The sequence below is a fragment of the Neoarius graeffei genome, chromosome 17, assembly GCF_027579695.1.
Source record: "Neoarius graeffei isolate fNeoGra1 chromosome 17, fNeoGra1.pri, whole genome shotgun sequence".
NCBI classification, from domain to species: Eukaryota; Metazoa; Chordata; class Actinopteri; order Siluriformes; family Ariidae; genus Neoarius; species Neoarius graeffei.
This window is the reverse complement of record NC_083585.1, coordinates 53,901,793-53,926,627: the sequence shown is the minus strand read 5'-3', so window position 1 is coordinate 53,926,627 and position 24,835 is coordinate 53,901,793. Positions and strand designations below refer to the sequence as shown.

The window sequence follows — 24,835 nt, the reverse complement described above, 5'->3', positions numbered from 1 at the left end:
TAAATTCTCCGCTATTTTTTTCCTGCTTCACCATGACGCAATTCAAGATACTACGTCATGCATGACGTGGTGGGCTTTCCCCGTTCGTGCAAGGCATTGTGGGATACAAATTTGAAACAGGAGAGAAAAATGGCGGACGTGAGTGTGCGAATGAAATGTGAAAGACCGACTACAGTAACGGAAAGTGAGAAGAAGAAAAGACGTTATGTTATATACAAAGGAAAGGAAATGCAACGCAGGACCAAACTAATAAATATCGGTGGTCAGCGAGCACCTCGGTGTGATCAGCTGTTCGTTTAGCGACAGAATGATGGAACTGTCAGTGCACGCTCAAAGGTAAACCTACACACACACACACACACACACACACACACACGGACTTCCTCTGTCTGCTTGACTGCGCGAAGCGAGCGATTTCATGCACATTATTTGCTTGAATCCCCTCAAATTAAATAACTTCCCAGCCACAGAATGGCCTGATATTTTGTGAGATATTACAGAAATAAACATATATCACAATGACCACATTTCAGAGGGAACTAAATTTCACCGATTTTATGAAATCGAAAGGCCGTCTAGCTTTAAATACAGTATTTTATTGTGGAACTTAGAGAAACTTCATACAGTGCACCAAACAGTAGTGGATTATGGGAAATATCATAGCTGACTAATGTTTATATTTGAATCTGGATTCTTAAAAGACATCAGCACTGAAGACTATTTTGGCTGTGATATGAACATCACATCCTGCATCCTTTACACTGTCTGGCAGAAAGCTAACGGTGGAGCTACACTACCGTTCAAAAGTTTGGGGTCACCCAGACAATTTTGTGTTTTCCATGAAAAGTCACACTTTTATTTCCCACCATAAGTTGTAAAATGAATAGAAAATATCGTCAAGACATGTTTCTGGCCATTTTGAGCATTTAATCGACCCCACAAATATGATGCTCCAGAAACTCAATCTGCTCAAAGGAAGGTCAGTTTTATAGCTTCTCTAAAGAGCTAAACTGTTTTCAGTTGTGCTAACATGATTGTACAAGGGTTTTCTAATCATCCATTAGCCTTCTGAGGCAATGAGCAAACACATTGTACCATTAGAACACTGGAGTGAGAGTTGCTGGAAACGGGCCTCTATAGAGATCTTGCAGTCACGTGACCGGAAAGTACACAGCCGCCATCTTGTCGGTCAACAGCACAGCTGAGTACTGCTGCACTCGTGTACAGAATGGATCAATTTCAACTGACGGACTACACGGCTCATTTTTCTAATGAACAGATAACTAGATATATGTCTAAAATAAACGATCTACAGATTATTGACCCTGATGGCTTTCCGGACGGAGTTTTCACGACCGTGTCAGTGGATATGGAACTGCCAGAGGTGGAATACCCGGATGTGTATAATTACCTCATTAACTTTCCCTCGCTGTTCAGTGGTGAAGCACTGCGTGCTTATAAATCTCTGGACAGTTATCTTTACAGAAATCCAGGATTTGTCAGCGACTCAGATGTGGCATCTTGTAAACAAGAAAATGATCCTCACTGGATGGGTAAGTCACTTAAGTATTGAGTATAGCACTGACCAGCCGATTATAGAATAGAATAAGGTAATTCCAGCTGTAATTTCAAATCGTCCGTCTTGTTTACCTGGCGTTGGAGAGGTAGAGGCTTAGCAGTGGAGGTTTGAGTGGCTGTTTTCTGAGCTTAGTCAACAGGCCGGCTCTGCAGCCTCGCTTTTGCTCCCGGCGCCGCCTCCTTAGCTTTGCTTCCAATAACAATCCACGGAGACCCCGCTGGTCTCACTATCTCGTCCGGAATTTTTTTTTTCTCGTCCGGAATGTTGTGCATGCGATGGAAATCGCTACAAACCGTCATTTTCTGCTGGAAACCAATGTCCAGTAAGTCCATACGGTTGTAGTGGATATTGAAGTCCAGTACAGACGAACAACACGCAAAAATACACACAAAAAACATAAAAACCGTGCACAGGTAGGGAGAGCTTGTAGCCACAGCCGTTGTAGTAGAATTGTATATAGTAGGGTTTTCCAGAAGAAAAGGTAGAAGTAAAAGCAGAAGTAGAAGGCGGAATATGGCGTTTGACCGACACGATGGCGTCTGTCACAATCTGGATCGGCTGTGACGTCACATGCAAGTGCTCCATACACCTATGGAGATATTGCACCAAAAACCAGACATTTGCAGCTAGAATAGTCATTTACCACATTAGCAATGTATAGAGTGGATTTCTGATTAGTTTAAAGTGATCTTCATTGAAAAGAACAGTGCTTTTCTTTCAAAAATAAGGAAATTTCAAAGTGACCCCAAACTTCTGAACGGTAGTGTATATACTGTAGGCGTGTTAAATGGCTTAAATTAATGTCTGAGGGTCTTTTTGTCACAGTGGCACAGCCAAACATGAGCAGCGATGTTGGAGAGATTATGGAGATGATGCATCACCGAGGGAGGACACATAAGCTCTATTTAAAGACTTTTTTTTATTTCTCGCACGCAGGCACTTTTACCAAATATAGTTACGTTAAAAAGCTGATCTGATTTCATCCTCCTGAAAACAGCAGTGAGGAGAAATTGCACAAAATGATTTCTTTTGACAGCTAAACCGTGTGCTTCCATCAAACTGGAATTTGGAGATGGCTGTGAAAATATTTTGCGTGGCTGCTTTGAGTCAGAGCAGGAAAATGTAACACACCTGCTGGTTGTGTCTGGCGCGGTGCCTCGATCCGAGATGCTTCCCAGACAAATATTATACCCGTGCTTTTTCCCCAAAGGCTATGTTGATCCACTTTTTCTCTCACCAGGTTCCTGTGATGAAAAGTCAAAGCGGATTTTCAGCTCAGATTTGTAGTTGTTCAGTACGAATATCACGTAATAAATATCAAGCTGTAAGACAAAATGTAAATAGAAAGTGCTTGTATTAAGCCTAGCTGCTATTAAAGAGGTCCAGATGTTATTACATTTTAGCATGAAGCGCATATTTATGACATTTATATCCAGAGATTGCGTATATCCTGTTTTTGATTGAGAGAAACGTAGTGTAGAGTGCAAAAGTTTGCACGTCCTCTGGACAAAATGCAATTTAATGAATCTGTTTTGTGCTCTCAATAGCCACATCTGTATTCAAATTTAAATTAGATGTGGGTGTGGCCTAAACCAGAAACACACCTCATGCTATGTTCACACTAATACGTTTCAGTTTTAATCTCATCTCATTATCTCTAGCCGCTTTATCCTTCTACAGGGTCGCAGGCAAGCTGGAGCCTATCCCAGCTGACTACGGGCGAAAGGCGGGGTACACCCTGGACAAGTCGCCAGGTCATCACAGGGCTGACACATAGACACAGACAACCATTCACACTCACATTCACACCTACGGTCAATTTAGAGTCACCAGTTAACCTAACCTGCATGTCTTTGGACTGTGGGGGAAACCGGAGCACCCGGAGGAAATCCACGCGGACACGGGGAGAACATGCAAACTCCACACAGAAAGGCCCTCGCCGGCCCCGGGGCTCGAACCCAGGACCTTCTTGCTGTGAGGCGACAGCGCTAACCACTACACCACCGTGCCGCCCCCCAGTTTTAATACACTGTTTTAAAATGAAAACAAACAATCCCCGTTTTAGCTCTGTATAAGAAATAATCTGCATCCATACTATCACTCTTGAAAACACAGATCACATGACCATTCACGTACACAGGGCATGCGTGTGCTGGTATAAACAGCTAATGCTGTTTGTTTTCTTCCGGGACAGGGTCATGTGATTGGAGTGTAACGAATCGAATGGGAACGATACGTCATGACTGATAAGAACCAGTTAGGAAGTGAACGTGGGTGTCTGCGTTTTCATCCGTCGACGCTAAGATGCTACACTGGAGTTTGCAAACTAAAATGAGGCCAGCAGGATTTCCAAAAATCTCCATTTTTGGGGGGCCAGGAAACACTGGAGTTGTTTGGACACGAGGCGTAAATGTAGCAAAAGTGATGCATTTTAAAACTTAATGTGAACGCAGTCTCAAAAATTATCAGCAGTTCCAGCAGCGCGGTGTGTTAACTTTGGTTGTGACACTTCCTCAACCTCAGCTTCATCACTCAAATTCATAATTTGGTCTCAATTCGAAATTTTTTGAAAAAATCCTGCTCACAAAGATCTGTCTGCTTATTCGCACTGAGATGAAGTCATACTGCACACCACTAGTCTCAACCAGCTTCCCTGTAAACTTTTCTGGCGAGCTTTCTAAAAAAAAAATAAAATAAAAAAAGAAAAGAAGATGAGCACATTATCTGTTCAATCTGAGTATTATTCTATCCGCATTCACTGGATATGAGCAATCGTGCGCTCTGATTGGCTACTCTGCTACGAGGATATCAGCTCATATATGGTGAGTGGCGAAAAACAAAATGGTGGAGCGTGTTGCTGAACCAACCAAGGACGAAATAAAAACTCTACTTGAAAACAAAACCCCAAAATATGCAAAAAAAAAAGTGCAACAAAATATGGAATAAAAGTATTTGATGGGAAGAACATATACTGTGTATGTATGTGTGTGTGTGTGTGTATATATGTGTGTGTTATTTAGCAGCTGGGAGGTCCGTATTGTGAAATACTGTGACAGAAGTCTTGAAAGTACTGAGCGAGGCCCTGTATTCAAGGCCGTGGTCACGGTATTTCACCATACGGACCGACCTTAAAGGAACAGTCCACCGTACTTCCATAATGAAATATGCTCTTATCTGAATTGAGACGAGCTGCTCCGTACCTCTCCGAGCTTTGCGCGACCTCCCAGTCAGTCAGACGCAGTCAGACGCGCTGTCACTCCTGTTAGCAATGTAGCTAGGCTCAGCATGGCCAATGGTATTTTTTGGGGCTGTAGTTAGATGCGACCAAACTCTTCCGCGTTTTTCCTGTTTACATAGGTTTATATGACCAGTGACATGAAACAAGTTCAGTTACACAAATTGAAACGTGGCGATTTTCTATGCTATAGAAAGTCCGCACTATAATGACAGGCGTACTAACACCTTCTGCGCGCTTCGGCAGCGCATTGATACGAAGCTCAGATATCAATGCGCTGTCGAAGCGCGCAGAAGGTGTTAGTACGCCTGTCATTATAGTGCGGACTTTCCATAGCATAGAAAATCGCCACGTTTCAATTTGTGTAACTGAACTTGTTTCATGTCACTGGTCATATAAACCTATGTAAACAGGAAAAACGCGGAAGAGTTTGGTCGCATCTAACTACAGCCCCAAAAAATACCATTGGCCATGCTGAGCCTAGCTACATTGCTAACAGGAGTGACAGCGCGTCTGACCGACTGGGAGGTCGCGCAAAGCTCAGAGAGGTACGGAGCAGCTCGTCTCAATTCAGATAAGAGCATATTTCATTATGGAAGTATGGTGGACTGTTCCTTTAAGCTGACAAATAATATATATATTTTTTTCTTTCCTAAATTCTAACAGAAAACGATAGCGCCCAAAAGGGAAAACCGAGGCGAGCCGCCATTTTGAATCCTCATTCACGGCTGTAATGCAAATTGCTTCTTCCTCGGTATACAAGTGCACTTCCGTGGCAGGAAAAAAACTACATTTTGCCACCTATGTAGTCCCCTATTTATACAAAACTGAGTCATTCAGGATTCAGCCATGTTTTTGCTCGGCGTTAGCAACAGTTACAGGTTTTTAGCTTTCTCCTGAAATGTTTTCTTTTATTTCTTCTTCCTCAGGGTAGTGAAACTCGCTTTCGCTGTGAAGACTGTCATCACTATCCATGCTATAAAATTAATGCTGTTCTCCTGAGAAATGCGAAAATAAATGTGGACAAAAATTGCTACTGTTTTTTGTTGTTGTGAACGAGCAAGTCGCCAGAGGTTCGTAACTGCGGTCCATATCATAGGATACGGACCCGCTCGCCAGCCAATCAGAGCGCAGGATTTGATGGAAACTGGATCGCGAAAAAAAAAAATTTGTATTTTTCAAAAAATATTATTATAGCAGGGCGGCACGGTGGTGTAGTGGTTAGCGCTGTCGCCTCACAGCAAGAAGGTCCGGGTTCGAGCCCCGTGGCCGGCGAGGGCCTTTCTGTGTGGAGTTTGCATGTTCTCCCCGTGGCCGCGTGGGTTTCCTCCGGGTGCTCCGGTTTCCCCCACAGTCCAAAGACATGCAGGTTAGGTTAACTGGTGACTCTAAATTGACCGTAGGTGTGAATGTGAGTGTGAATGGTTGTCTGTGTCTATGTGTCAGCCCTGTGATGACCTGGCGACTTGTCCAGGGTGTACCCCGCCTTTCGCCCGTAGTCAGCTGGGATAGGCTCCAGCTCGCCTGCGACCCTGTAGAACAGGATAAAGCGGCTACAGATAATGAGATGAGATGAGATTATTATAGCATTTTTCCAAATTGCTCCTGTCATTTTACCGGTTTGTTTACATTCTAAGCGGAAATTATTTTGTCGGACGTTTTGGATAAAGTTTTTATTTATCGAATTTGCAAAAAATAAAAATGCTCTGTTTCTCAAAATCCAGTGAATGTGGATAGAATAAACCAATTATCCCACAAAATTGAGTTGTACATGGTTTATAGCCAACTCGGTGCTACGTGCCTCGTCAACCATCAGCTCCTGTACGACTCGATTTCGTGGAATAACTGTTAAATGTATTCGTATTCTGTCACATCCCAGGTGTTTGTGTGTGCGCGTGTATGTGTGAGAGAGAGAGATGTGGAATGTGCATGCTTTGGCAGGCAGTAGGTGGCCTGCTCTCTCCTTCATGTTTGCATACATTAATTCCTGGAGCTGTGAGCTATTTGTCATTGGCTGCTGTAAATAGATGAGGAGAGACTTGGCACGGGCGTGTCTCTGCACTCAGACCGGTCAAATTCATGGCTATGTTCAGGGACGTTGGCAAAGCCCTCTCGATTATGCGCTCTTGGAGAGCTTTCTGATCCATTTTTACTCAGCCAGCGCTCTTCTTCATCACTCTGTGGGTTCATTTGTCTAAACCTGTCAGTATGACACTGACTGAGCGGATTATGGATGAGTGGGCTTGAGGTATTCAATAAGAAAAGGAAACAAGTTTGAGCCGTAGACAGAATCGACGTTGACATTTACAAAGTGATGAATGCAACCAGGTGGCACAAAACTACAGTCTTGAGTGACAGTTTACGCAATAAAATCCACATATCGCATCGCTGTGTGATGGCAGTGTTCAGAACTTTGTACTACTTCAAATGATCTGTTCAGAATCGGTTGGTATTGTCGATCTGCTCCAGTGAACACCACGAGCAGAATGTACCTTGTTTGTCTGCTCGAGCTGAAAGCCAATAAGTGAAATGATGTGTGATGCTTTTAGAGAGTGTGTTTGTGCGCAAACACATTAAAGCCGTCTGAGAGGAAAAACATGGCCCTCGCCTGCAGCTTGGTGCCAGGCTGCACGTGCAGCAGGAAAGAATATGGACTGGTTCAGGTATAGCGGGTCGCTAAACACACCACGCTGAATTGTGCTCTTTGTCTGGCTCTACCCTGAGGGGTATGTGCCAGGGAGGGGAATGTGTTTAACTTGGTGCTATGCCCATTTGTCCCTTATTCATATAGCTGCATAGTCTTTCTTTCTTTCTCTCTCTCTCACACACACACACTGTATGCACAGCTAACTGTACCTCAATCAGCTATTTTTCAAGAATACGCACTATTTAATCATGTTAAAATAATCCTGGACTCAAAAACATAATTAATTCTTGGAAGACTGAGTCTCAGTGTATAAACATCGCTAACGTCACAGTTTTTATTTTTCTCTTTAAAGGGCTGATGACACGAACATGACTCTATGCAATTTCTTAAATAAACTATACAACATGGCAAACATGTTAGATTTCTGTTATAATTAAGTGAAAAGAAGCTGTTGTTACGCGAATATCCAACTTTTAATTGCAGAGCGCAAGAAAACTGGGTCCGTGGCTCGCGGCCATGTTGTGACGTCAGCGGGAGAACACGCTGCGGTTCACTGGCTGTTCTACCCTGGTTCTACTCAATGGAAATGGCGCATGAAAACGCCGGTGAACTCTCTAGTGCTAGCTCTTCCTCTTCTGGGAGTCTAGAATTGTGTTGATCTCTTCCGAATAGAATCTATGATAGCCTACCCTCTTTACCCTTTGCCTCTCGTTGCTAGGCGGCAGTTACATGAAAGCCGCAAGCTTTCACAAGCAAATACATGACTGATATCACGCCGAGTTTATGATTACATTTATGATTATCATGTAGAATCTATAGCTCTACGTACCTTTATCTTATGTCGTTTCACAACACATGTTCTGACAGGAGGACTGTCTTTGGATCCGGCATAGCTACTAGTAGATCCCCTCCGGAATACTGGCAGTGTTGCCAGATTGGGAGGTTTCCCACCCAGTTGGGCGGTTTCAAGTGCATTTTGGTGGGTTTTGAACATATTTTGGGCTGGAAAACTTCACTAGTAGCTGGCAACAGATACTGCTGACGTTTTCCAGCCCAAAATATGTTCAAAACCCACCAAAATGCACTTGAAACCGCCCAACTGGGCGGGAAACCTCCCAATCTGGCACTGCTGATGGTAGTAACACACGTTTGTGCTGAACTGAACACCCAAGAGATTCTTTTAAGCTGGGAAGGGTGTCAAAACAATCCAAATCGAAGTGTTCAGAGCACAGGATGGATGTTGGTGAGGGCTCCCACTTGTCACGAGTGCGCCTGACTTGCTTCACCCACTTCGCATGCAGCTCGGGATCTCTGGGAAACTTGAATAAACTTACCCCATCTTTGTGGGTTTTGGAGCAAAAGTCGGCAACACAATGCGAAGGCATAATAACTTATATATATATATATATATAATAATGTATAATAATAATACTAATAATGACAAACTGAACGCCTGTCGCATCAACAACAAACTGGTAAGTTAGGAGGAAGGTTCTTTCGCTGACGTCATATAGCTCCTCCTCCTCCTTCGTCTCCTGGGTGCTGCAGCCCCTGTCAGATTTGCCCAAATAGCCGCGTTTTTTATCATAACTTGTAAAATAGGCGCCTTCGTGAATTAATATATGGATCATCGGGAATTACTTTTTATGTTATAAAACATCGCCAAAGATGTCAAAAACGTGTCATCAGCACTTTAAAAGAGATTCTTTCTCAGTACCTCAGTTGGATAAAACTGAAAGTATGCTCTTTTTTTTCTCGCAAAATATCCTTAAATTCTTAAATTTGGATCAGTTACATGAAAAGGGATAACAGTGTGGCGTCTTTTAGCAACACAGTTTGCACAGTCAGGTCACTAGCTTGGTAACTTAGCTAATATCATCTCATCTCATTATCTCTAGCCGCTTTATCCTGTTCTACAGGGTCGCAGGCAAGCTGGAGCCTATCCCAGCTGACTACGGGCGAAAGGCGGGGTACACCCTGGACAAGTCGCCAGGTCATCACAGGGCTGACACATAGACACAGACAACCATTCACACTCACATTCACACCTACGCTCAATTTAGAGTCACCAGTTAACCTAACCTGCATGTCTTTGGACTGTGGGGGAAACCGGAGCACCCGGAGGAAACCCACGCGGACACGGAGAGAACATGCAAACTCCACACAGAAAGGCCCTCGCCGGCCACGGGGCTCGAACCCGGAACCTTCTTGCTGTGAGGCGACAGCGCTAACCACAACACCACCGTGCTGCCCTAGCTAATATCAATGAACAAAATACATTAGCTTTGTTGCTGTATGCTAGGTTTTGCCAGCTGACTATGGTTAAATAAATTCACAAGGATTATGAGAGTGCAAATTGTGATTCTGATACTGAAGTCCCACTTGTAAAATCTGTAATGATTTTATGTATGCTAGCCTGCTAGCAAGGCAGCCTTCTAACAAACTTAGCTAATGTTAGTGATGATCGTGATAGGTAATTAGCCTTGATTGCTACAGTATATATGTAGTTACTCAGAATATCTGTAGCAAATTAAAGTGCATATCCTGGACCAATTTAGTGTTTTTTTTTATATGAAAGTATGTCCCTTTACACACTCATCCAGAAGGGTAATTTTGCACAAGGCCATCTGTCTACAGCAAAAAATAAAATAAAATAACGAAACGTGTCTGGAAAAATCCCAAGGGAGTCTGGAGCCAGATTCGTGACGTCACGTGCGGATCCGCCAGCAGGCTGCGAGAGCTTGCATGGGTTCAGTGCACAGTCTGTGCAGACCAAGTTTAGCAGCTAGCGATTTTGCATTGAAATATGGAATTGTCGCCTGAGCTTCTAAACCCATGGATTCATGTATCAATGCTCATCTGTCTATTGTTACATAAATCATATTTTTTCTAATTACTATGATGTATTTATATATTTCTTCATTTAGAAGAATACTGGCTACTGTACTGTAGGAGAAAAATTTCATAAGCTACACACATGGAATCGGCTAAGCAGGGTTGTATATACATTTAATGTGTTTGACAGGTCCCAAGATATATCCCTTGGTACATGTCAAGTCAGTGTATTATCACCGTTGTTTACTTTTGTGTGTGTCAATAAATAACATTTTTCCATGTACCACACAAACACAGGAACACCTAATTTAGAGTATAGTCTCTCTTATTTCTTACCCTGGCAACAGTCAACTTGTGAATCGTCGATTTTCTTGGTCTTTTTCTCGGCTCTGCTTTGGTCCTCGGCTTCCGGGTGCCTCACACGAAGCGCTCTCATTTCTCTCTCATTGTCCGGTCTTTTGGAAAACGATGAGTACTAGTCACATCATGATTGGTGTTGCTACACCCTCCTACGATACATCTGTTAACCATTTTAATAATTACGTGATAACGTTGAAGAAATTTACAGAAAACCACCAGGTCGTATTCTCATAAACAAACCAGCGCTGACGTAGGATTCAGAAGGAAGCGTCCTGCACATGACGTCACGAAAATCAATGTTTGCCGGGAAATCCAAATGCCAAGTTTTTTCAGAGGCGGACGAATCCGCCTCAGATGGCTTGATTTCAACTGAATTTTTCTGGTATTGCGCAAGGTAAAAAAAAAAAAATTGCACAAAATGCAAAATGTGACAGATATTTGACCAAAGTTTAATATAAAATAGGAGAATTACATTGATCTTGCTCCTGAATTTACCCGTGATATGAACTTTAAAGCTAGCCTCCTAGCTGGGCAGTCTAATAAGGTCAAGCTTCTAACTTTGCAAATGTTAATGATGAACACAGGGTAAAGTTTGAAGTATTTTTGTCAGAGAAATTAGTGAGAATTTATTTCCAAAACACTGAAATCCCACTCATGCAAATCTGGGACAGGTGCAAGTTTGTTTGCTGGTTAGCTAGCTGACTTGAATGTTAGCTAAATGAATGTTAGCTTTGGGTGTTGTGGTTTAGCTGCTGTTAAATAAAACACTGAGAAAATGAACATTATCAAAAAGTAGTATACTTCAAGTGCATTTAATTAAGCATACTTAAGTAAAGTTAAAGTATATTTCCTGAAGTATACTTTTGTGTACTAAGTATACTGATATCAATGTATTTGCAGTATACTTGTAAGTAAACTAATCTAATGCTTCTTGGGACTAAATTGGCCCACTTTTAGTTTATAAAAAGTATACTTTAAGTCTAAGAGAAGTAAACTCTGAGTATACAACTAGCATTTTTTATTTTGTACTGCAAGTATACCACAAGTAAACTTATATACTAATAGCTTACTCATTCTATACTTGTCGTCCACACTTTAGTTTACAAAAACGTACTTAGTAGTATACTGGAAATATACTATTGGTTTACTCGTTACACACTTCTAGTTCACTTTTTAGTTTATAAAAGTATACTTTATAGCATATTGGAAATATTCTATTAGTTACTGGTTATATACATCTAGTCCACTTTTTAGTTTTGAAGTATACTGCAATTACCCTTCTAGGTATACTATTAGTTTTCTAGCCCGAACCCTTACCTCATGCACACTACCAGTAGACAACTTAAATGTTTTGTACCTTAAGGTACAATGAAGTTATAAAGGTAAGAATTCACAAAATAACAGCAGATACTCAGGATTAAAAACACATTCATTTCCTTTAAAAATCAAAATTTAAGGTAACACTGTATGAAATGCCAAAGTATAAAAACATGGCAATGACAGCTAAAATTGATATCCAATCTCTAAAGAAAAAGAAATAAAAAATAATAATTATTCCACTCAGGAGAAATTAAAATAAATAAATAAATGAATGAATAAATAAATATAAAAAACCCTTATATGGACCCACAGGCATACCTAAGAGTCAACAGTGCTAAAGGACAACTACAGGGCAAGTACACTTAAACATAAGGCACAAATATTTTAATACTTTATTACATTTTTGTGAAGTATATCTTGATCAAAAGTTTAAGTATAAGCTTAATATACTTAGACTTTTCTATAGTGGTGCTTGAAAGTTTGTGAACCCTTTAGAATTTTCTATATTTCTGCATAAATTTGAGCTAAAACATCATCAGATTTTCACACAAGTCCTAAAAGTAGATAAAGAGAACCCAGTTAAACAAATGAGACAAAAATATTATACTTGGTCATTTATTTATTGAGGAAAATGATCCAATATTACATATCTGTGAGTGGCAAAAGTATGTGAACCTCTAGGATTAGCAGTTAATTTGAAGGTGAAATTAGAGTCAGGTGTTTTCAATCAATGGGATGACAATCAGGTGTGAGTGGGCACCCTGTTTTATTTAAAGAACAGGGATCTATCAAAGCTTGATCTTCACAACATGTTTGTGGAAGTGTATCATGGCACGAACAAAGGAGATTTCTGAGGACCTCAGAAAAAGCGTTGTTGATGCTCATCAGGCTGGAAAAGGTTACAAAACCATCTCTAAAGAGTTTGGACTCCACCAATCCATAGTCAGACAGATTGTGTACAAATGGAGGAAATTCAAGACTATTGTTACCCTCCCCAGGAATGGTCGACCAACAAAGATCACTCCAAGAGCAAGGCGTGTAATATTCTGCGAGGTCACAAAGGACCCCAGGGTAACTTCTAAGCAGCCGAAGGTCTCTCTCGCATTGGCTAATATTAATGATCATGAGTCCACCATCAGGAGAACACTGAACAACAATGGTGTGCATGGCAGGGTTGCAAGGAGAAAGCCACTGCTCTCCAAAAAGAACATTGCTGCTCGTCTGCAGTTTGCTAAAGATCACGTGGACAAGCCAGAATGCTATTGGAAAAATGTTTTGTGGACAGATGAGACCAAAATAGAACTTTTTGGTTTAAATGAGAAGCATTATGTTTGGAGAAAGGAAAATGCTGCATTCCAGCGTAAGAACCTTATCCCATCTGTGAAGTATGGTGGTGGTAGTATCATGGTTTGGGCCTGTTTTGCTGCATATGGGCCAGGACGGCTTGCCATCATTGACGGAACAATGAATTCTGAATTATACCAGCCAATTCTAAAGGAAAATGTCAGGACATCTGTCCATGAACTGAATCTCAAGAGAAGGTGGGTCATGCAGCAAGACAACGACCCTAAGCACACAAGTTGTTCTACCAAAGAATGGTTAAAGAAGAATAAAGTTAATGTTTTGGAATGGCCAAGTCAAATCGGAATGTTGTGGAAGGACCTGAAGCGAGCAGTTCATGTGAGGAAACCCACCAACATCCCAGAGTTGAAGCTGTTCTGTATGGAGGAATGGACTAAAATTCCTCCAAGCCGGTGTGCAGGACTGATCAACAGTTACCGCAAACGTTTAGTCGCAGTTATTGCTGCACAAGGGGGTCACACCAGATACTGAAAGCAAAGGTTCACATACTTTTGCCACTCACAGATATGTAATATTGGATCATTTTCCTCAATAAATAAATGGCCAAGTATAATATTTTTGTCTCATTTGTTTAACTTGGTTCTGTTTATCTATTTTTAGGACTTGCGTGAAAATCTGATGATGTTTTAGGTCATATTTATGCAGAAATATAGAAAATTCTAAAGGGTTCACAAACTTTCAAGCACCACTGTATATACTTTTCAGTATAAGCCAAGTATATTTATGTATAACTTTATTAAGTATATATTTGATAAGTAAATAAAAAGTAAACTGAAAGCATACTCTCTTATTTTTAGCTTAAAAAAAGTCTACTAGAAGCACACTTGTATAAACTTCTTTTTTGTAAGGATATTTAGTCTTTGACACTTTTTCCCCTTCCTTTTTTCTTTCTTTTCTTTATTTATTTTTTAGTCTTTGACACTGAAATCCCACATGTGACAAAACAACCTAGTTTACTAACAGTTCGCTAGCTGGCTAATTAAGTTGGCTAGTGATATTAGCTTTGTTGACGTTTAGCTTTGTATATTCATAGAACCGATGAAAATACCGTACAAAGTTGTGGTTAAAAAGTTTTAGGCATTTATTAGGTTTAAAAACATAAAATAATTTAATATTCTACACTGTAGTATGATTTAAATTTATTGGTTTGTATATCAGTGTGTACCTCAGTCAGTGTTTGTGTGTTATTCTATGGCATGAGCTATTTCTGGTAAAATTGTGCGCTCTGATTGGTTCCTTTGGCAGGCAGAATTTTCCTGTCATGCCCGTGGGCAATTACGGACTTTCTTTCCAAGGCGCCAGCTTTCAATGTTGCAAAAAAAAAAAGACAAAAAAAAGATGAATTGGAAATCAAAACGGAATAAAAAACAGCAAATACAAACAAGAGTCACCAAGTTATTCAAGAAATGAGCAACGAAGAGCATTCAGAAACCGCTAACCATGAACAGAAATTCAGTTTTGAAACCACTAGCCGTTTATTCTGCATGCATGACTCAACTACGTTACAGATACGACGTGACCGAAAGAAGCGTCACGCCTCGTTATAATGACCGTCTATTTTAATTTTAGAAATAAAAAAGCCATATAATAAACTACTTATTAACCTCGCTTGCTCGGTCTTTACGGGAAAATATCAGACCTCGGTCTTTTTGTCCTGTCAAGACCTCAGTCTGATATTTTCCCGTAAAGACCTTGCGCTGAGTTAATAAGTAGTTATTAAATCGGCTTTATTAGCAACTGATATGTGCACTTTGCTCAGAATGTTTTTGTCCTGTGTTGTGGACATTTTATTCCAAACAAGCCTCATTCACAGAGTTTTCATTTCTTTTTCTTCTTCTTGACTGATGTGTCTGGTGATAAACACAGGCATGCTGCTACTGCATTAATGAATGCCATTGTTTTTGGAGTTTCCCTGTGTGGCCCATTCTGATGCGTGAAAGCCCGTCTAGATGTTTCACAAAGGTGAAAAGCTGCTCTGCCGCCTCAGACGGGAGGTGGGGTCGCGGGTTACCCTGGTGAACGTCTTACTCAGCCTTAAGTTGCCACACTGCTCCGCATTTATCTTCTCTCGCTCTCTGTCATCAGCGAACACACTCTTTCTGAGTAAACTTGGCACCTGCGTGGGGCTTCACAGCAGCGGGTTTGTTCTTTTAGACCAGGATGGCGTCTCAGCTCACACTGTTTTTCTTTACCCTCCCATCCACCATCCACCCTCCCTCCCTCCCTCCATTTTCTCCACACTGTCAGCTCAGAAGCATTCCTCTGGTATTTATATTTCCCTCCCTCGACTTGCCGTGCTCACACAAACCTCGGATTCAGCTCGGCCTGAAGGGACGGCTGCTTTATCCCACCTCCTCTTTGACTCCTTGGTAGTCACGTGGCTGTAAAGAGAAGGCGTTCCTGGCGCTCCTCCCAGACTCTGTAGAGATTTTCAGTCGCATATCTTACACGTGTAAGGCACTTGGTGGACACACTTGTGCAACGTGTGTTTTTGTTTGTGGTGTTTGCTTTACAAGGACAACAGCCAGGTGTGGGCACGGCTTTCCGTGACCAAATGCAGGAAGCTGCCCAAGGCTGAGAGCAGTGAATGTTTGCACAGTATGACCCCAGAGACCCAGGACATCTACCTGAGGATGGACCACCACCGGCGACGTTCAGGGTACAGGCTGGGCCGAATCATCGCCCGCCAACAGCTGCTCAAGAGAATTGCTGCAGGTAATTAGGACCAGCTGGAGGCAGTATTCGGGTCAAAGTCCGTGGGTGTTGCTCTCGAGCATATTTACATTGCATTTTGAAAAATATAGATGGCTGGAAATTGATTTGGATTTGAATTGACTTGGAGTTTCGACTTCTAATTTGGGTTTGAGATCTTTTAACGAACACGTTTCCATCAATGTCGTCTTTTGTCATGTCTAAGTGTTGAGTTAAAGTCAAGATGATTCAACAGGTCATGAAGTAATTAGGCTGGGGAGGTTTTCTGAAGGTTGCCACCTCTGGATATTGCTTGGAGGACAATAGTAGAGAACCTGAACAAACATCGCTTGACTTCTCAGGTCCGTCCATGGGCTTTGAACTAATCAGCATGATGCACACTTTCGAGGTGTGACTCTGAAATCCTGAGCTTCAAATACTCTCTTGCTCAAGTGATTCTATGATATTGAAGAGCTTAGTAGCTGATGAACTCATTTTATTTTGTCGTCACCAATTCTCCTTTGATTTCTTTTAAGAAGGTAAAGTAAAAAAAATGACCTTTGGTAAGCGCTGAATACTCCAACACGTGTGTGTTACCAGTGATACTGCTGGTTATTCTTTTACTTGAAGGCGTTGTATGGAATCTCAAGGCCCAGACAGAGGCATGTGGGACAGGGACATGCACACAGTCTGTGGATCTTGATTATCTCTGATAGGACACAGAAGGACATGTGTGGTCATGTAGTGAAGGGTTTTATGTGAGAGTATCAAGGAATTTCTAATCAGACATGCCAGAGATATGAGTCTTTCCTATAATAAATTCACAACACGAACCTTTGGATGCGCTTGAGAATTCTTGCGTTCCAGATTTTCCTTGGTCCTTTTTAGGGCAATATTCTTATTCGTGTATATGTATGTACTGTATATACAGTACTGTGCAAAAGTCTTAATAATGAAATGAAATGTTTCAACATTCAAAAAAATACTATAAGCAGTAATCAGAAAGCCATAATAAATGAAACAAAGTCAATATTTGGTGTGAGACAACCCTTTGCTTTAAAAAAAAATAGTAGTCTGAGGTCCAATGAGTGCAGTTTTATGCGGAAATGAGCTGTAGGTTTTACTGAGCATCTTACAGAACCAGCCACAGTTCTTCTGGACACTTTGACTGTCACACTCGCTTCTTCATTTTGCACCAAAACCCAGCAGCCTTCATTATGTTTTCTTTTTTCATCTGAAAAGTGCTCTCTTATGGAATATGCTGCTCAGATACAAACTTTTTTTCCTGTAACATTTAATTCTGTGCTGGAAAATGAAACGAACGTCTGGAACTCTGAAATGTTTTTGTACTGATTCGATAATGTAGAAGTCATAAAAAAGAAATCGATAAAGTTTGTATGAAAAAAATAGGGGGGCTAAGACTTTTGAACAGTACTGTATTTGTTAGCACTTTAATTTGGTTTCATACTCAGACTTTGTTATTTTTTAGTTATTTACAAGGTTAAGCTTATACTGCTTAATTATATATAGTGTCTGTGGTGTGGCTCTGTTCACATTTAACCCCAGATATTCACAGCAAGAAGGTCCGGGTTCGAGCCCCGTGGCCGGCGAGGGCTTTTGTGTGTGGAGTTTGCATGTTCTCCCCGTGTCCGCGTGGGTTTCCTCCGGGTGCTCCGGTTTCCCCCACAGTCCAAAGACATGCAGGTTAGGTTACCTGGTGACTCTAAATTGACCGTAGGTGTGAATGTGAGTGTGAATGGTTGTCTGTGTCTATGTGTCAGCCCTGTGATGACCTGGCGACGTGTCCAGGGTGTACCCCGCCTTTCGCCCGTAGTCAGCTGGGATAGGCTCCAGCTTGCCTGCGACCCTGTAGGACAGGATAAAGCGGCTACATATGATGGATGGATGGAAAGTTGGCTAACATTAGCTTCAGTTTAATCCATTAAAAACCATGTAAATATTTTAAATTAAGAAATTAAGGCTCTTCAGATCTTTTTGCTATTCCAGATTAAACCTTTTACCTTTTTAACTTTACACGTTTTTGTATGTTTTTTTTTTTTTTTAATAGTTGGGTCATTCCATGCCATATCAACAAGAGGTTATGCTCGACCATCTCAGATTTCAATGAAATTTGGAGGGCTCAGAGATACTATTAAAAGAAGGTAATCCCCAAAACTTGAGCTTCCTATCACCAATAGTTTCAGAGATACAGGCATTTGAATTTTTCGATTTTTTTGTTTTTTGCTCAAAACATACATATTTCAAAGTGCAATATAATCTTTATTATGCAAGATAGAATCCTAAAATTTTGCACAGAGAGACTCAATGTCTTGTACTATAAGCTTCAACTTAGAATTTCAATGGTCATTGTATGTTAAATGGTGATTTTGACAAGGAAATTAAAAAGACAAATTTTCATTTTTTGCATTTTTAATTCATTCTGGAAGCTTGCCTGTGGCAGTAATGCTTAAACTAAGAATGTTATTCAAATCTACACAGAAATATCTACCAATTTCAGTTTTACCAAGTCTCCACTATTCCTAGTTTGTCTGTAATAGGGTTTTGAAATTTGCCGATTTCTAAAACATGCCATTTTCAGTAGCAAGAAATCCAATGTGGGATAGCAGTTAGGAACTTGTAAATTTTTTTCAGTAATCCCCAAGACCCATATTTTATATTTCCAAATTTTTGTTCGGTGTCTCTCAAGTATTTTTAAACTGCAGGGGTTTAAAAAATCCATTTTCACCAAATTCGAATTTTTGATATATTTTCATATAACTGATATTTGAGGGTTAATAAATGCTTCAATAAGGCTCAAGTAGGTTAGGAGACATGTTTCTTCCTCAATTTTAAATAAAATTTCAATTAATGCTCAGTATTAATTATTTGTAAATTGATTTTAATCTAAGACTGTGTAACATTAGCAATCAATGACCAGCTATTGTGTACCAGTCAACAGCCATCCTTATCAATATCAACACCGCACAATAGGTGACCTTTGATACCAGAACAGGTGGCTCATATCATATAGTTTTAGAGTCTGTAAACTGCATACTTGTTCAGATAACATTATATTGCTTGGATTATATTAAATACATTGTAATACAGAGCACTGAGAAAATTTACCAATGTTATTAACTGAATGTGTTTCTTTGCAAGGATTGGATATTTTGAATAGTTGACTAGGGAATTTAATTGTAGTTGCTTTCAATTTGAGATCAGTATAAATGAGTTTGTTCTTAGACATCTAGAAATGGCTGAACTTCCTCCCTGTTCTATAGGAATTGGACTAAAGAAAGATTCTGACTGCCATAAACTAACATACAACAGAAATTGTAAGTTAAGTGATTTATATGAAAAATGACTGACTTCTTTAGTTTATATATATAATATATATATATATATATATATATATATATATATATATATATATATATATATACTGAAAAATGTGAAATGTTCATATATTATTTAGCTTATTTCAAAATGATAATATTTTTAAAATCATATTTCTGACATGAACACAAGTAAAATGTTTCCTTATCTATACAAATCATTTAGTTGTATTTATCAGTCCTTAATCATCAATAAAATGGAAATAATATCAAAAATTCGAATTTGGAAAAAATGGATTTTTTAAACACCTGTAGCTCAGAAATACTTGAGAGACACACAACAAAAACTTGGAAATATTAAATATGGGTCTAGGAGATTACTGAAAAAAATTTACAAGTTCCTAACTGCTATCCCACATTGGAATCCATGCTACTGAAAATGGCATGTTTTAGAAATCGGCGAATTTCAAAACCCTATTACAGACAAACTAGGAATAGTGGAGACTTGGTAAAACTGAAATTGGTAGATATTTCTGTGTAGATTTGAATAACATTCTTAGTTTAAGCATTACTTCCACAGGCAAGCTTCCAGAATGAATTAAAAATGCAAAAAATGCAAATTTGTCTTTTTAATTTCCTTGTTAAAATCACCATCTAATATACAATGACCATTGAAATTCTAAGTTGAAGCTTGCAGTACAAGACATTGAGTCTCTCTGTGCAAAATTTTAGGTTTCTATCTTGCATAATAAAGATTATATTGCACTTTGAAATATGTATGTTTTGAGCAAAAAACAAAAAAATCGAAAAATTCAAATGCCTGTATCTCTGAAACCGTTGGAGATAGGAAGCTCAAATTTTGGGGATTAACTTCTTTTAATAGTATCTCTGAGCCCTCCAAATTGAAATCTGAGATGGTCGAGCATAAATTTGTCAGATATTTGTTGATTTGGCATGGAATGACCCAGTTACTGTATAATACGTGTGGGTGGCACGGTGGTGTAGTGGTTAGCGCTGTCGCCTCACAGCAAGAAGGTTTTGAGTTCGAGCCTAGTGGCCGACAGGGGCCTTTCTGTGTGGAGTTTGCATGTTCTCCCCGTGTCTGCGTGGGTTTCCTCCGGGTGCTCCGGTTTCCCCCACAGTCCAAAGACATGCAGGTTAGGTTAATTGCTGGGTTTCATGTGACATCACATCCGCCTCATTAGTTATTAAAAACTTTAGCTGGTGCCTGGTGGTCTACCAAAGCTCAGTTGACAAAGCATTTGTACAGAGAAGCTGCATTGCTCGCATGGAAAATGCCTTACGCTTGTGTTGTTTTAGGTTGTTCAGATCGATCAAACCGTGAAACCGATAAAAGTTTCTTCAGGGTTCCCTGTGAACTAATAAAAAAGGGTGAATGAACAAAGGATTACAGAAAAAGGCGTCGAGAAAGGTGGCTTTCGAGCCTATCTGTGAAATCGAAGGGAGCCGAGTCGAAGCATGCTCGAGTTTGCAGTGATCACTTGGTGAAAGGTTTGTATTTTCCTCTCAGCTCTGTCCTTAGTTTTTTCCAAGTACTTTTCTTGCTATGTGTTGTTATTTTACGGTACTTTTTTTAGTCACGAAGCGCTAAAGTCCCCAGCTGTTTTTCTGTTCACTCCTCACAAAGTCCATATGCATGAAGGTCGCGACAAAATTCTTACCCAGCTGTACAGTTACAATGCGCCGTGATCACTTCTCCGTCTTGTTTAACTAAGTTCCAGGTCTTTAAAGGGGTTTCTGATGATCTTTGTGAATGATTTACCTGAGAGATAAGAGCCGACACAAGGGAGAATCAAGCCAACTGTTGTTTGTTTGCACTTCACCTTGCAGTGCTTCGTTGTAAAGACGCGGACGAAAAGCTTAAAAAAAAAGAACTTAGACGGGCAAAAACAATACAGGATTCATTCAGCAGCAACTTGATAGCGAGGTCCTTTACCCAGCCACATACAAAAAAAGTTGTAAGCCTCCATACTCTTCCATGCTTTCATCTGTTTTGCGGTGTAGAAGGACGTCTGCAACACCAGATAGTTGGAGATGTCGGGGAACTCGACTGAAGGGTAGTTTGAGATCGTATGACAAATCCTTCTTTCCCAGACTGTAGGGGTCGATTCCATCGCACATAGCAATCTTCTGAATATATCTAAAGCCAGCAGTGGCTTCTAGATTACGAGCGTACTCTGCTAAGTTATCGCTAGTTGTTTGCACTACGGCAGCCGTTTAGACCACCAGCTATTTCACTTCCGGTAAAACCGCTAAGAAAAGTCACGTGATTGAAACCCAGCAATTGGTGGCTCTAAATTGACCGTAGGTGTGAGTGTGAATGGTCGTGTGTCTCAATATGTCAGCCCTGTGATGACCTGATGACTTGTCCAGGGTGTACCCCGCCTCTCACCCATAGTCAGCTGGGATAGGCTCCAGCTTGCCCGCGACCCTGCACAGGATAAGCGGTTACGGATAATGGATGGATGAATTCAAGTGTCGAAGTGAATAACAAAGCACACACCACTGCTCATGTGAGTGGCTCCATTGTTTGTAAAGTCTCATGAATGAATTTGGGTGAATTTGATATCTGATCACTGACGATATGGTTTGATTTTGTTCCAGCCGCATCACCATCTAATGCCTGGTGCAAACTACCATGAATATTTTTGAAAACACAGAGGTTTGTTTTTGTTTATTTGTATTTTTTGGCCACACTCTCATTTTCCCAAAAGTGTCCCTTCTACAGTGTGAAATAATAGAAACTGGCTGTATGGCCCCTGTCCTTTATCACATTTCCCTCATTATCTCTGGCAACTTTGTTGGAGAAGGTTATATTTTCACCTCCGTTTGTTTGTTCACAACGTAACTCAAAAAGTAGTGAACAGATTTGGATGAAATTTGGAGGAAAGGTGAGCCATGAGCCAAGGAGCAATTGATTCAATTTTGATCCAAATCTGGATTTGAACAGTTTGTAGATCCGAGATTTTTTCATCTGTTCCCAATGTAACTCAAGAAGTTGTGAACAGATTTGGATGAAATTTGATGGACAGCTTTAGTATTGCCCTTTGTTCAAGTGGTTTGATTTTGATGCTGATAATATGTGGCTTGGTGGAAGTACGGACTCTACCGAGTGCACTTCTAGTTTTTATTTGTTTTGGCAACATGAACATTAAACATGCTTTCTTGCATCCCCCAGCGTTGCCTGTATACAATACAAAGTAGTCAAAGCTAAAAATTTAAATAACAATACAGATACTGTAAATAACTACATTCTACAGAAATAAGTTCCAGCATGTTGGAATTGTAGAGATGACGTCTTATATTGATCAAATGTCATAATTTTTTAGACTTTTCTCTGATACGTTATATTACAGGCTTTTAGCAGACGCTCTTATCCAGAGCGATGTACAACATAAGCCTAGGTCACAACCGGACGTACGATTTTTTGGCCGTGCGATTTTTGGCGTTTCCCAAATCGCTGCGTTTTTTTTGTTCGTGGAGAAAGACGTGCGTTGGCCGTAAGTTTGTCTTGCAACCTGAAAAAAACGTAAGCACCCATAGAGTTTGTTTGACATGACAAAGAACCTCTGCGGCCAGTCTACGGCTCGAAAATCAGCACGTCACACGCGCGCCCTCCGTGCGTTTCACGCGCGCCCTCCGTGCGTTTCTTGCGTTTTTTGCACGTAGACCGGCCGTAGGAGCACGTACGGCCGGTTGTGACCGAGGCTATACCCAGAGCAGCCTGGGGAGCAGCTCGGGGTTAGGTTCCTTGCTCAAGGGCAGGCACTTCAGCCATTCCTGATAGTCAAGGGAATCAACCTGACAACCTTTTGGTACCAAAGCTGCTTCTCTAACCATTAGGTCATGGCTTCCACACTGCAAATTTCAAACAACGCTTCCACTTTGAATGGCCTTTAGATGTGTTTCTTCAAATCAGATGCGTTAGTGTGGACTCGGCCTACGCAAGGGTGTGGGTGCTAACTCTGCCCCAACACTAACCTAAACGTTCATATATTTTCTTACAACATGAACAAGTTGTCTGAATTGCTATGACTTTGCAAGTGTCAGGACCATGTTGTCAGTAATTTCAATCGCATAAGACCCCCCCTCCCACACACACACACACACACACACTTACAACTACACGTTATTAAATAGGTTAATATTGAAGACAATGCAAGTTTGATTTTAACACCGTGTACAGCTGTATGAGATTTGAAATCAACGATGTGGTGGCGTCATGCACCCTGATGTGTGTTACCACCGGAAGTTGATTATTTTCCTTCATTCATGAACGTTGTATACTTTTTAGCCATTTATAGCTACAACTGTAGCAGAACATTTGCTAAACAAGTTATTTCCTGTTAGCACTTACTTACAGAACAGCTATAAATAGTCGTTCACTCCCCAGCCTTCTTGAAGTTAATAAGTGAAAACAAATGCAGCTTGTTGTGTTACCAAGAAACCAGGAAGTGGAAACTTCTCTGTCGTTAAGATGCCGGAAAATACCGAAAAAAGCCTCCTTCCGTAAATATTAGGTAAACATTTCCAGAAACCGAAAACGTCACCGTAATAATGATTATACAGTATGCAGGTTTTTAGTCTGTTTGTTTGGTTCATCCACCGTACCAGTCCCTGCGTAGGTTGTTACTATAAAAACGACAGTGTATGAGATGATGTATTCGAAATGATAGATTTCTACCTAATCTAGAAACGCAGTAAATCTCCATTACTTGTCAGTACGGTGACGTTTTATATCTTTGTCTCTATAAAACCTTCCAATTGCACGGAATGTCTGAGTGGCTGTAAATCATCTTCAGTGGCACATGACTCAGAGTGTGAGGGTTCAGTGTTGTGCAGGAGAAAGTGAAAAGGTCAGGGCTGTGACCCTGATCACACGTTCCTGCATTCCATCCGGTGTGGCGTGTTGACAGAGAGAGAGCAGTGAGAGAATGTGCTCAGCTCCACTCAGAGTCGCGCGCGCACACACGGCCTGGCACGGCTTCCGTTACAGACGCGAGAAGGCCTTCCTGTGGAGAACGACCCAAAGTACAACAGTGTACACACAGTCCTGTGCAAAAGTCTTAGGCACATGTAAAGAAATGCTGTCGACCAAAAATGGTTTAAAAATGATGAAATGAAATGTTTCAGTATTAAAATATACTATAAAGAGTAATCAGTAAGCCATAACAAATGAAACAAAGTCAGTATTTGGTGTGAGACGACCCTTTGCTTTAAAAAAAAAATAGTAGTCTGAGGTCCAGTGAGTGCAGTTTTATGCGGAAATGAGCTGTAGGTTTTACTGAGCATCTTCCAGAACCAGCCACAGTTCTTCTGGACACTTTGACTGTCACACTCGCGTCTTCATTTTACACCAAAACCCAGCAGCCTTCATTATGTTTTCTTGTTCATCTGAAAAGTGCTCTCTTTTTAAAAATTATTCCACAAAATCGAGTCATACATGAGAT

The 24,835-nt window shown here is 40.6% G+C and overlaps 1 protein-coding gene across 4 annotated transcripts in view; it reads left to right on the top strand.

The window, feature by feature from the left end:
* Positions 1-24,835, top strand: part of stard13b (StAR related lipid transfer domain containing 13b) — a 269,782-nt gene that overhangs the window by 153,234 nt on the left and 91,713 nt on the right. Inside the window, exon 1 of one of the 4 annotated variants that reach the window (XM_060897735.1) lies at positions 15,791-16,053. The exons of the other annotated variants lie outside the window; for them this stretch is intronic. Coding sequence (XP_060753718.1) covers positions 15,939-16,053 — 115 coding nt within the window. The 5' untranslated portion in view covers positions 15,791-15,938. Of the gene's footprint in view, positions 1-15,790; positions 16,054-24,835 lie in introns of those variants that run through there. 4 annotated transcript variants of the gene reach the window in all.